This window comes from Castor canadensis, chromosome 5, assembly GCF_047511655.1.
Source record: "Castor canadensis chromosome 5, mCasCan1.hap1v2, whole genome shotgun sequence".
Classification (NCBI taxonomy): Eukaryota; Metazoa; Chordata; class Mammalia; order Rodentia; family Castoridae; genus Castor; species Castor canadensis.
Genome location: NC_133390.1, coordinates 161077256 through 161090338, shown reverse-complemented (window position 1 = coordinate 161090338; position 13083 = coordinate 161077256). Strand labels below are relative to the sequence as shown.

At 41.0% G+C, this 13083-nt stretch overlaps 1 protein-coding gene across 4 annotated transcripts in view; it reads right to left on the bottom strand.

Annotated features, from left to right (window-relative positions):
- The window catches only part of Ctnnbl1 (catenin beta like 1), a 152733-nt gene that overhangs the window by 115008 nt on the left and 24642 nt on the right, over positions 1 to 13083 (bottom strand). The window contains exons 2-4 of one of the 4 annotated variants that reach the window (XM_020172490.2): positions 7391 to 7576; positions 4979 to 5035; positions 3298 to 3404 (exon numbers count right to left, since the gene is read on the bottom strand). In XM_020172490.2, the coding sequence (XP_020028079.2) occupies positions 3298 to 3404; positions 4979 to 5035; positions 7391 to 7576 (350 nt within the window). Of the gene's footprint in view, positions 1 to 3297; positions 3405 to 4978; positions 5109 to 7390; positions 7577 to 13083 lie in introns of those variants that run through there. The other 3 variants (XM_020172491.2, XM_020172493.2, XM_020172492.2) reach the window with 3 other exon arrangements.

Here is a 13083-nt window from a genome sequence, read left to right as displayed (position 1 = left end):
TGGGGGAGGGGGTATCTGTCAAATCAAAACTATTTTATAAAAATTCTAAGATATTATTTGCCTTTTTCACTCTTTTTTTCTCAAGAGTATACAGCAGAGTTTTCAAGAGGGCTATGCAACACACGTGCTGTTATCACTGCACTCATGGACTATGTGCTCGTATGTTCCTATGTTTTCTAGAATTTTCTGAGAAAAATACTTCAGGAAACTCAATAATTTAAGAATGCAAAGGGTCCTGAAACCAAAAATGAAGAGAAGTACTAAGGGACTTACAAGGGAAAGAGCACACATGAGGGAAACGGAACTACTAAAGGACTTACGAGGGAAACATCAGTATGATGTTTGGGAGAAGAATCACATAGGTGGAGGCTGTCGCTAACTGAGCCTGAAACGCAGCCCAGTGAAGAAAGGTATTTTTGGGTATGTGATCAAAATGGCAATTGCACAAGTGGGAAAATAAATTTGAATATTTCTGATCTCAACCGGGAAGTTTCATTCAAATATGCTCTAGCAATTTTCATCTTAATTGCATCTCACTGGTCTGGAGAATTATAGAAGACACTACACCAGCAAGAATTCAAGAACTCAAGGTTAAAACACAGTATGATTTCTTAACTGCTTTCTGACATGACAAAAAAAGAAGTTCTTTATGCACAATTTCCCTTTTTACATGTTCGAATTTAAAAACTAAAATAGCATGTAAATTTTGTCTGAATGGAAAACACTGTTGTTTTTTTAAATTTTTTTTTCTTAATAGCAGTTTATTCAGTGTAACACCAGGGCATCAGTGGTATCCAAGGTGTGGATAGTGACCAAAACCTACAGAAGCACAATGCTGTGAAATGCCAGAAGGATACCTACACCAAGTGGGAAAAGGCAAGGCTGGTATTCCAAGAAATAAGTTTCCTGGAAATGTCTTACATTTTCAGTGTTATGAACCTCCAGCATAGCTTCCTCACAATGAATTCTTATGTTCTGAGTGATGAGGACTCAGTAAAGATAACATGGACTACACAAGAGCTCTTGTGTTTACTGAGCACCTGCAGCATGGCACCACGGGGACGAACTGGACATAATCCACCTCCCAAGGAAGAGTCCAAGGCAGAAACCACCAGATAGAGAAATAACAATAAAACAAGTGACAAAGACATTAAAAGTGATCACATCTATGTGCATAAGAATGTGAGCAGAGACGCTGTAGAAGAGAGAATAAGATGTGGTGAGCAATTTGGCACTAGCTTTTGAAGGTTAAAACATGTACATGCTTCAACCCGGGAATTCAACATTTAGGTCTCTATCCTGTAGAAATACATGCATGCAAAGACACATATACAAACAGGTCCATTGCAGCATTGTTTATAAAAGCCAATATTTTAAAAAACCAAATGTCCATCCAAACAAATAAATTGTGGTATTTCTCAACTAGGAAATACTATGCACTAGTTAAACAAAAGGCAGATATACAGGTAATAACATGAAAACACTTCCTGTTATGCGAGCCCAAATATAAAGGTACAGAATATGTACAGTATGATTTATGCAGAAAAATTTGTAATTTATATATACATATAAATAAGTGTACAGAAAACAATCTAAAGGATATTCACAAAGCTGTTCACAGGGTGACCTCTAGGGAGGTGAATGAAAAAGGAAACAATACAGTGAAGCGTGAGAGCTTTCATTTTTTTATTCTACTTATCCACTGTTACTAGTTTTTTTTTTTTTACAATACAATCTATGTTTGTATTACTTGTGCAACTCAACACACACAGAGAACTCAGTGTAACCAGTGCTAACATATGGTGGAAGTCAGCCAAAACTAGACAGGATACTGGTGCTGGGGAGCTGGGCCCCAATCTAGTTGCTCCTACTGTCACAGAGAATGTGACCCTCAGTCCGGGAACAAGGTTTTCCCTCTTCCACGTCCTATCCACAGTGAGGCAGAACACAAGAGGACCACCCAGACCTACCTAGGGTGCTGTAAAGACTCTCTGCCCTCTAATGTCCTGATGCATTTGTTCTTTATGTTGCCCAAGTGCCTTTCTAAGTTCTTGTCTGCCTAATAAAATCAAAGTTATTCTTTAAGGTCCAGCTCAAATACCACCTTTTGTGTGAAGTCCTCAATAACTCCTTACTTGGCAGTCTGTTTCTTCCCCTATACTCCCACTGAACTCTGCTCACATCTTTTTAAAGCGCATATCTCCTTCTGCCTCACATTTACAGTCAGCCTCCCTAGTGTAAACCTGAGTGCAAACACCGCATCATTCAACTCTTATTGCCTAGAGGTCCTGAGCATTAGCGCCATGTATCTGGGATGGGAGAAAGATAGGAGGCAGAGAGAGATCTAGAAGATTAAAATTTGTATAAATATGAAAAACTTTTAGTAAGAATTCACGACTGACTGAAAAACACCAGACCCTTCACTAGGACACTTCCCAGTAATAATCATAACTGGTTCCATTCATGAGCATCTGCTATGTGCAGGTCCTGAGCTGAGCACTTGCCGTTATTCTCATTTACTCTTCACAGTAACCCTGTGCAGGAGGTATTGTTTCCTTCTATAGATAAGACACCTGAGGCTAAGAAAGAGGAGGTGACTAATTTAAAGTCACATGGGAATCACATCACTTTTGTCTAACCCCCAAGCTTTTGGGCATTTTCTTAGAGACAAGCTCTCTCATGGCAGCCATGAGTGGTTTTCTTGGGGCACTGAGAAGAATGATGCAGGAAGGAGTTAATAGCAGGCCTGGTCTCTGGAAGGGCCTGCTTATAAGGCTGGTCCAAGACTGGCAGCTGAGAACTTGGCTTTTGAAACTTCCATAAGTGATAAGGTTGTTTTGGCAGCATAGGGCACCAAATAGCCATTTTTCTTCTGTGAGTGTGGAATTTTGGTAGTTATTAGGGCCAGAGAATGCCTATCTGACCAGTTCTATGTAAATACCCCAGACTTGGAATCTCAAATAAGCGTCCCTGGAAAGAAATACAACATACATGCTGATTCAATTCACTGCTATAGAATATGTCTGTCTACCAGTGGAGGGGGAACAGGAAGCCTGCACATGGACTTCTCCAGACTGTCTGAAGTGCCTTATTCCTGCTGATCCTGCTGTGGACTCTTCCACTGTAATAAACCATAGCCTTCAGCCCCACTGACTCCAAATGCTATGAGTCCTTCTAGTAAATTCCCAAACAGGGGACATCCTGGGACTCCTAACTCAAATCACAAAGCCAATGCAAACAAAAAACAAAATTAACAAACAACATCACAAAGGAGATAACTGGAAAACAGAGCCATACTTCTCTGGATTGTCTGGAAACTTGATCCGCAGTTCTTGGTTTTTGTATGATCTCTTTTCAAATGTGAGGATCATTTTCTTCACTGAGCTCTCATCCAGTGGTTCCTCCTGGGGCAAAGGGACAAATGCAACCATTTCAGTACACAGGGATTTCATATTCACTGACACTACTTATTTCTGGTGGTTCTTAAGCTCCACCTTACACTGCCCTTGACCTGCCTGGGCTCAAAGTACAGTATACACTTTTTCTCCCCCTCTAGAATGAGGGCTAAGGGTCTATACTGGATGCTTCTGTGTATCATTCTGGGTGCCTCACATAATGCCCTGGGTCTAAACACAGGAAATCGATCTGAGGTATTAAAGGCTCATCCAACAATTCTTGGGTACACTGTGTGGCACAGAATGAGTAATAACACTAGATTTTATTATTTAACATTTCTCTTGCCCTTTTCCTTTGTTGTACAGGTAAGATGAGACTCAGAAGTTCAAAAGAACTTGTTCAAGATCAAACTCTGAGTCAGTGACAGCAGTCCTTCATCTCTTACCCACACCAGGGGTCAGCCAACTACAATCCACAGGCCAAATCCATCTGCTACTGTCTTTGCAAAGCCCCTAGCAAAGAACTGCTAGGAATTAGCTACAGCAACTGATTTGCATTTCTCACACATTTCTGTCAACTAGTTGCTGAAAAGGGAGTTACACAAGTACTTGAAATCCTACTATGGTATCAAGAATTTGGTAACCTTGACCCAGGCATGGTGACACACGCCTATAGAACCAGCACTCAGAAGGCTGAGGCAGGAGGATTGTGAGTTCAAGGCCAGTCCCACTTTACATGGTAAAACCCTGTCTAAATAAAGAAATTTAGTGAACTTGCCCAGAGAAAGCATTAAAAAACTAGTACAGCATATAGCATTTTCTTACTTCATACACTGTAGTAATACCTACAAAGTCAAATAAAGTGAATTTTTTAAACTAAATAATCCCCCCAAAAAAAAGCTACACTAAAATTTCAGAAATCTTTATCTTCAGTTTGCTTTTTCAGTTTAAATTAATGTGTTACAATGTACCCTGCCTCTCTAATACTCTCCCAACTCCACGCTTCAAGACTTTGTAGTCAATGACTATAACTCACACCTAAAAGCAATAAAGAAATTGCTATTAGGAAAACCTGAAACATCCTTTTTGGAAAGCACTGAGTAATTTTATAAGTACTTGGAAAATGTTAGTTATTATTTATTAATAAATCTCAATGTTCATACATTGGATTTTAAGTGGGAGATACCTATACATTCATTTTGGGCATGACGCATCTCTCAGATCGCATCAATGACTGCTATAGCTGAAGGTTTTGTGGGCCCCGTCCCTCCCCAGAGTCTACAGTTCCAAGAAGGGCTCCCACTGAGTAAAACTGAAGTCAGTGTTCTAACTCAGTCAGGACTCACAGCCCAGCTTCACTACTTACTAGCCACACAACAAAATAACTTTGCTGAATATATTCTTCAAACCCTAACCAGTTAATTCTTCCCCATAAGTCTACTAAATAAATCCACTTGGCACTTATAATAAAAGCCCAAATCCTTCACGTAATCTACTGAAGGAAGGCCTGGCAGGACCTGGCCCACATAGTCTCTCCAGCCCCAAACCAGGGGCAAATACCCCTGTTGCTGGCCCATGCCTACTTGTTCACTGCTGATTCTCCAGTGTCTGGCACACAGCAGGTACCCAGTGAAGATCTGCTGAAGGGAGGAATGGAGAAGGGAAGGCTGGAATGAAAATGTTTCCTGTATCCTTCAAGGTCACAGAGATGACCTAGAGAAATTATGTATATAAAATTTTTAGTAAACTGTATTAATGTAGGTTGTTACTATTAATAGCAATAGGCACAGTGTACCCAACATACCACTAGGGTTTCATCAAATTAATCAAGATTTCTAGGAAAGGGTTAACTCACTTTCAAGCCACCTATCCAGCCACTTTCCCTTCACTAACATCATTCCTACCCTGTGAAAAACCCTATTAGCGTTAATGCAGCTCTCATGGGACCTCCAAAGTCCCTGTATCTCCAGGGTATAGCCTTCCCTCCTCTAATTTCCCTCCAACACTAGAGGAAACTGAATTATCAGTCTTAGTCATCGGCTACAGCAGTATGTCCAATAGCTCAACGTCAGAAACCAGAGGGAGGTTTCAGAAAGATGAATGCTGGTGGTGTAGCACAAAAAGGACAATAATATTTTACAAGTTCACGTGACTTTACAGGGGCAAGCATCACTTGTTTTTCATCAAACGGGACTTTGGTGGCAGTGAGAAAATAACTCCTGGACTTGTAGCCTTCCATGTGTCATTTTTACAAAGTGATCTCTTTCTCCCTGTCCCTTAACAAAAGGGCTCGTCCCCATTACATTTCTGTCTCCCAGGCTAGAAACTACTTACTCATGACAGCTACTGGCCTAATCCTCCAGGACCAGCCTTGCCCTACACAGGAATTGTACCTGCCAATTACATGCTACTGCAGGGTGAACAGATTGGGCAAAAGTTGGTGAAGAAGAAAGGAAAAGGGGGAGCGTGTGCTACACACACTGTTTGTGTAAACCCTGGCCAGGCTGCTGCCCTAAACAGAAAATGCAGAATCCAGGGCTGTCTCCCACTACAGACTCCCCAAGTGCCCTCATCTTTTGGGGGAAGAGCCCCAGATTAGCACTGGTCCAAACCCTTAGGAGGAGAAAGCTATTGTCATGCCACAGCAAAGACCCTTCTGGAACATGAATTGACTTTTTTCTTCTCAGATTTGCACTCTAGCCTCATTTTTTAAATCCAAACTTAGCATCATGTCTTTGAGAGAACTAGAAAACAGCTGGCTCTTAAGGATCTATTTCCATAATTCATATTGAACAAAATGCCAGCATGAAATAACATACATGTTAACACTTAAGGATTTAAGAAGACACAAAGGTAAGGTCATTTTTTTAATTGCTGACATTTTACCTCCACACTTCTCAGCTTCATTCATTTATAGATTCAATAAATATTTATTCAGGGCCTATCAAAAGCTAGGTATTACTCTGAGTGCCAGAGACATAGCTGTGAATAAAACAGAGTCAGTCCCTGTTTTCATGGGAGGCTGAGGAGATGAAAACAAATGAGTAAAATAAACAAATAGGAAATTCAAATCATGACACATGCTGTGAAAAATACAGAATAAAGTGATAAGAGAACATGAGAAGGGCTTGCAGGGCTACCTCAGAGACGAGTACAGAGTTCTTGGAGGGAGGAAACACCTGACCTGAAACCTGAATGGGAGAAACGAGCCATGCAAAGCCCATGCAAAGCCTACGAGAAGAACATTCTGAGAGAGGGCTCAAAAATTAAAAGGTCCAGAGGAAGGAGTGAATGCACAGGCACCCGATGCCCTGAGGCATCCTTCCCTAAACTATTGTGGTGTTTGCTTGCTCCGGAGATGGGGATCTCACTATGTAGCCCAGGCTGGTCTCAAACTCCTGGGCACAAGCAATCGACTTGCCTCGGCCTCCAGAAAGCTGAGACTACAGGCACACACAATCATGCCTAGCTCTACACTGGTCTTTTTTCCACCACACCTGAATACCTAATCTCATAGTACCCCTTGAACTTCACCATGTTTACTGCTTGGCCAAGGCCATGTCTTCTGCCCAAAAGACCTTCTACCTTTAGTCTGATTGACAGAATTTGAATCCTCTTTCAAAGACTCTCAAATATATTTAAAAACTCAAGTGTATTCTACATCTTCTCAGAGAAGTTAGTGCAGGAAGGCTTCTCTGACCCTGTCCAGTCAGCACCAATGCCCTTCCTCTGTTCCCACAGGGCCTCGATTTTGCATATAATTCGGAATAATTTTTTAAAACTATCTGTGATGTTCTTTACACACTGCAAAATGCTTTCCAAACTCTATTATCCCACTTAACCTTCATATCAACACTAGAAAGTAACAATTCTCAGCCCCATCTCACAGACCAAGCTGGGAAGCTGGGAGTATTCAGTTATTTGGCCCACATTTACTCTACAGATGGTGCATCAGGGCCAGCCGCCTGGGCTCCTGCCCAGCTCTCACACATTACCTCCTCCTCTTCCTCCTCGCCCTCTCTGTCAATAACCTGGAGCAGCCTTTTTTTGTCATCGTCTCCTTCTTCAACAGTTGCTTCCTCCTCCCGATAGCGGCCACGTTCTCGAGGACCTGCTTGTTTCCGGCGTGTTTTCAACTCCTCCTCCTCATCATCCCGGGGACGTTTTGTGCCCCTGTTGGGCTGAGAAAAAGAGAAAAGTAACACAGGATGTTAGCACCAGAAGGAAACAGATAGGCATAAACAGCAAATATTCTAAAAGTGTCCCACGATTTCCTCGTAGCAAAGTGCCATGGCATACAATCTCTCCCACAGAATAAAGTAAAGCTCTAAGTGGTCATTCTGCAGACCCTTAGCGATTCCTCTGTAAACACACCACAAACAGTGGCTTTTAACAGAATGTTTTCATATGCAGTTCCAGCACTTCACAAAGTTCCTGTGTTTATAGAAATTGCAAGGAACAAAGCTACCCTAGAATAGGGATGCTCACGGCCCAAGATACAACCCCCAACATTCACACTAAGGGATGCTAAGCCACGTGATTTTAAGTCAAAAGTCTTATTTATAGTCACTCAGAAGCAGTTCAAAAACAAATTAGTACATATGTATGGTCCAAAAGCCTAATGTAAAGGGCTGGCAGAGTAGCTCAAGTGCTAGAGCTCATGCCTAGCAAGTGCAAGGCCCTGAGTTCAAACCGCAATACCACCAAAAACAAAACCAAAACAAACAAAAAGAAGCCAAACGCCTACTGTACTTCAAATTCTATTTTACAGAAGAATAGAAGGTCAGTGGCCAGGCAAAGGACCGGCTTAGGATCAGATAGTGTCTGTCTACAAACACTTCTCAAAAGAAAACATAGGAATGAACAACAGACACACAAAAAATGTTCATCATCACCAATCAGGAAAATACACATGAAAACCATAATAAGCTACCACCTCACATCTGTTCCATCAGCTACAGGAAAAACCATGTGGAGAAAAGGAAACCCTTGTGTGCTGCTGGTGGGAATGAATATTAATATGACCATTACAGAAAACAACATAGAAGTTTCTCAGAAAACTGAAAATAAAATGGCCGTATGATTCAGCAATCCCACTTCTAGGTATATATCCAAAGGAAGTGAAATAAGTACATTTCACTTTAGCATTATGTAGAATAGTTAAGACACAGGAGCAACCTAAGTGTCCTTAGATGAACAGATAAAAGAAAATGTGGCATATATACACAATGGAATACTATTCAGCCATAAGAAAGAAATTCTGTCATTTGTAACAACATAGATCAACCTGGAGGACCATTATGCTAAATCAAATAAGCCAGGCACAGAAAAGCAAATACCACACAATCTCACTTGTATGTGGGATCTAAATAAATTGAACTCAGTAGCAAACAGAAGAAGGGTAGTTATCAAAAGTTGGGGGCTGGGGGTAGAGGGAGAAGTGATGAAAGGCTACAAAGTTTCAGTTAGAAGGAATTAATTTTAGTGGTCTCCTGCACAGAATGGTGACTAAAACAAATAATAAAATGCTGTGTATTTCAAAATTGCAAAAAAAAATAGATTTTAAATGTTTCTCCACAAAGATAAAGTATATAAGGTGGCGGGCTTGCTAATGAGACTGATTTAATCATCAAAACATCACATTGTACCCCATATATAGCTATTATTTATCAAATAAAATATTCTTAAATTTAAAAATTAAAAACCCACAATGTCACAAATCCATTAGCATTTGGAAGACAGAGCTGGCACTTCCTGACTCCTTGTCCGAAGCTCACTCCACCATGCTCTGAGAGGAATCATTTTGTCTTTTACAATGCAACCCGTGGAGGAGTTCTTACTGTCATGTTTCCCATAAATGAGAATGAAACAGGGCACTACTGAATGGGCTTCAGAGCTGAGGAGAATGCACTGCAAGCAGACACCAAAGGGCCCAATATCACCATCCAGATCTGCTTGCTGCCGGTGTGACTTTGGTCACATTGTCTACCTCTCTAAGCCTTAGTTTTCTTAACTGGAAGTGGGGATTATAATCCATTTCCCTGTGAACTTCAAATGGCTGCTTTTAAAGTAAAAGAACAATAAACCATAAAGGGTAATAAACAAATATGCAAAATTATCTCTATGAGGAAATCCATGTGATTCTGAATTCTTCAACAAAACATTTGTATATGGTTCCTCCACGAGCTTTACTTTGTCTGATATGACAACTATGCCTACCAGCAGTGTACAGTGTGATGTGGTACGTTACTACCAAACAGAAGAAGATGCCACATTCACTGCCAGCCTGCTAAGGTGTTTGGTAGTAACAGGCACATTTCTATTACGGATGTCACATATCTCACCTTGTGACTGTCACTGAACTGCACTATGCCGGGGTGGAAAGTCATTCCCTCTCAACAGCATCCTGCTGGCTCTACATACCAGCCATAGGTGCTTCAATAAGCCTGAGCATATGACATAGGTCAGAAAACTCACATTAGACAATACCATTTGCAGAGCCCTGCCCACTATTCTTCCCTCTTTTCTGAGTGTCCGTGGGAGAGAATCTCGAATGAACACACTATTTCCTTATGTGCAAAGATCTACTACTATCATCACTACTCTACCCTCAAAACAGAGAAAGGAAGAAGAAAAAGAACTAACATGCCAGGAAGTATAGACATTAAGAACAGGAGGTGGTGGTTTTGATGTGAGAAGGGGAAGTGAAGGTAGCTGCATCCTAGAGGACAGACAGGCTTCAAACTAGAAATCTGTGGCTCCCCTGCAGGTAAGGAACTTCAGCCCTCTGGGAATAAGAGTTCTTTCAGGCTCATAAAACAAGCCCTGCTGTGATTCTGATTAGCGAGAGCCTGCAGCAGGCAGCAGCCAAGTCAAGGCACAAGCTCCAGAGCTCCATAGAGAGAAGACTCTGGATTGTTTACTCCAAAGACAGAGAGAAAAGGCAGTGGACCACAATTAACAGGAAGAAGCTAAATACTGCCATAGTGGAGAAATTCAATGCAGAAATAACAATGGTGAAGTCTCTTTGGAACTGATCATCTAATCCACTACTTTAAAACTAACATTGCAGAGGTCAGGGGAGGAGTTTCGTTCTTACCTCTAATGAGTTCCACTGAAATAGCACTTTTCTCCTGCAGAGCTCTCAATTCCACCACATCTCTGGGGACCAGAGGTAGTTAACAGTTATGTCTTATAAGCAGAGAGACAGGATGACTTATATCTTTGAATAAAAACAACCTGGTCCCTTCTTCAAGCTGACCATGACCTCCGGAGAGTTTGCTTATCTACCATGATTGTAGGAGCCTGCCTAACACAGATTTCAGGCACTTCCATATTCCCATAAATATAAGACCTTATTACTTCAGTTAAAACAATATTTGTTAAGTCATTTATTCAACAAATAATTCATTACAAAATTCAGGTTAGTGGTATAGTTCAGTGCTAGAGTGCATGCCTCCCATGCACAGGCTGAGTTCAATCCCCAGCATCACAAAAAATAAAAATAAATAAAAATTTTATTTATTTATAAAAATTTTATTTATTTTTAAGAAATAAATAAAATTTTAAAGAAATAAATAAAAATTTTAAAGAAATAAAAATTTTATTTATTTTAAAGAAATAAATAAAAGAAAAGAAAAAGAACTCTAAGACTTGAGGTATGGTCACCTAGTCTGCTGGCCCAGTAGCAGTCCCAGGCTTCCAGATGGGTCCTGTCTAAATGGGTACCAGGCCTAGGCAGGGCCCGTGTGGATTCTTGAGACAATAGCTTTTATAACTAACTTTTCAGAGTGTCTACACACAACATCCCAAAGAGGGGCCATTAGGTCTGCCAGCTGTTTCTCCAGCCCTCCTCGCCCTGAAACGTAGCATTCAGCTCTAGCTCATCTCAGGACGACTCTGGCAGAGCAGAGGAGGACCCCACAGGATACTTACATGGCCCCTCCAGCAGCACGGCCCCTCTCCCAAGGTATGTAAGCAAAGCAAAGCAAAGGCCCTCATAGATTTTATTTCAGCATTTTTCTCGCCTCCAGCAAAAATCTTAAGAACTTCTGATCTTTACTCCTCAACTTTCAACTGCTTCTTTTTAAAAACTAGCTTTCCTATTAGAGAAGCTTCTACTCATTCCTGAGATTTTATCACTCTGAGTAATAAAGGCTCAGATTAATTTCTTTGAAAAATATTCTTTAAGTACCAACTATGTGTGTGCAAGATAAACACTACCTTGCTCCCAGAGTTCAACAGTCTAGGACAGAGGGTCCAATTGAAAATAACACAAGCCACAGATGCAGTTTGACATTTTCTAGTAGCCACATTTAGAAAAGTGAGAAGAAATATGTAAAATTAATTTTAATAATATATTTTATTATATCTAAAATAATATCACTTCAATGTGTAGTCAAATATAAACAATTGCTAATTTACCTTTCTTTCACCCTAAATATTTCGCAGCTGGTTTTATTTAATGATCTCTCTCAATACAAACCATCTCCATTTCATGTGCTCAACAGCCACTTGTGGTTAGTGGGTATGGGACTAAAACAGCACAGGTTAGAGATTTTCTGCTCCCCAGTAAAGTCAAACTGGAACCATCCTTCCAGCTACAATGAATAAAACAGAGACTCAGGAAGCTGCAGTCCTGTGAGAGGTTTACACTAAAAATCATGAAGTTCAGCCAGATGTCTGTGTCTCATGCCTATAATCCTAGCTACTTGCAAGGCTGAGATTAGGCAGACAGCTGTTCGAGCCAGCCCAGGCAAGAAGTGTGTGAGACCCCCCCATCTCCAAAATAACCAGACCAAAATGGCTGTATTCTTTTCTTTTTTGTTAGCACTGGGGTTTGAACTCAGGGCCTCACACTTGCTGGGAAGGCAGTCTTACCCCGTGAGCCACTCTGCCATTCCCCATACCAAAATGGACTGGAGATATGGCTCAAGCAGTAAAGAGCCTGTTTGTAAGTGTGAAGCCCTGAGTTCAAACCCCAGCCCCACTAAATAAATAAAATAAAAACTATGAAGTTAGCCCCACAGTCTCACCCAGAAAAAAACCTTGATTGTATTTCCCTAATAATCACCACTATGAGAACTGTAAGTGAGGAAGGATGTGGACACTGTCAAACTGACTGGATCCAGAAAGAGAATAGGAAACTCACAGCCTGCCAGAGGTCAGCAGCTCAGGCCCAGCTCTCCTTGTGTCATCACACACAACCAGTCCCAAGAATCTTAGGCCATTCTTACCACTCACCTTTGGAGATTAATTTGCTTTGATTTCTGAAAGGTATTTGGAATCCCTCAAGATAAAGGAATAACAAAATCAACCGTTTTTAATAAAGTCATTTCTCTGCTTCTACTACCCACAGACTACAGGAAAAAAAATTAACTCTTGACTTCTGATGTACAGACCATCAGTCTTTAAGGATTTTTACAACCTTCGCCATTCTCTGCCTTACTCCCCAAACATGGTGAGTGGAATAAAAGGCTCACTAAGCATCTGCCATCATCCAACCACGTGGCAGGCAGCCTCTCTGGGATACAGAAAGGACTCCCGCTACTCAAGCTCACAGCAGGCTTCAAGATAACGAGGATGACGCCGTAACTTTTTAATAATCTTTTTGTGTGTGCGTGTGTGTGCGCGTGCCTTGGAAACAAATCCCTTTGGAAATAGAAATCAAGACATCTCCACAAAAGCT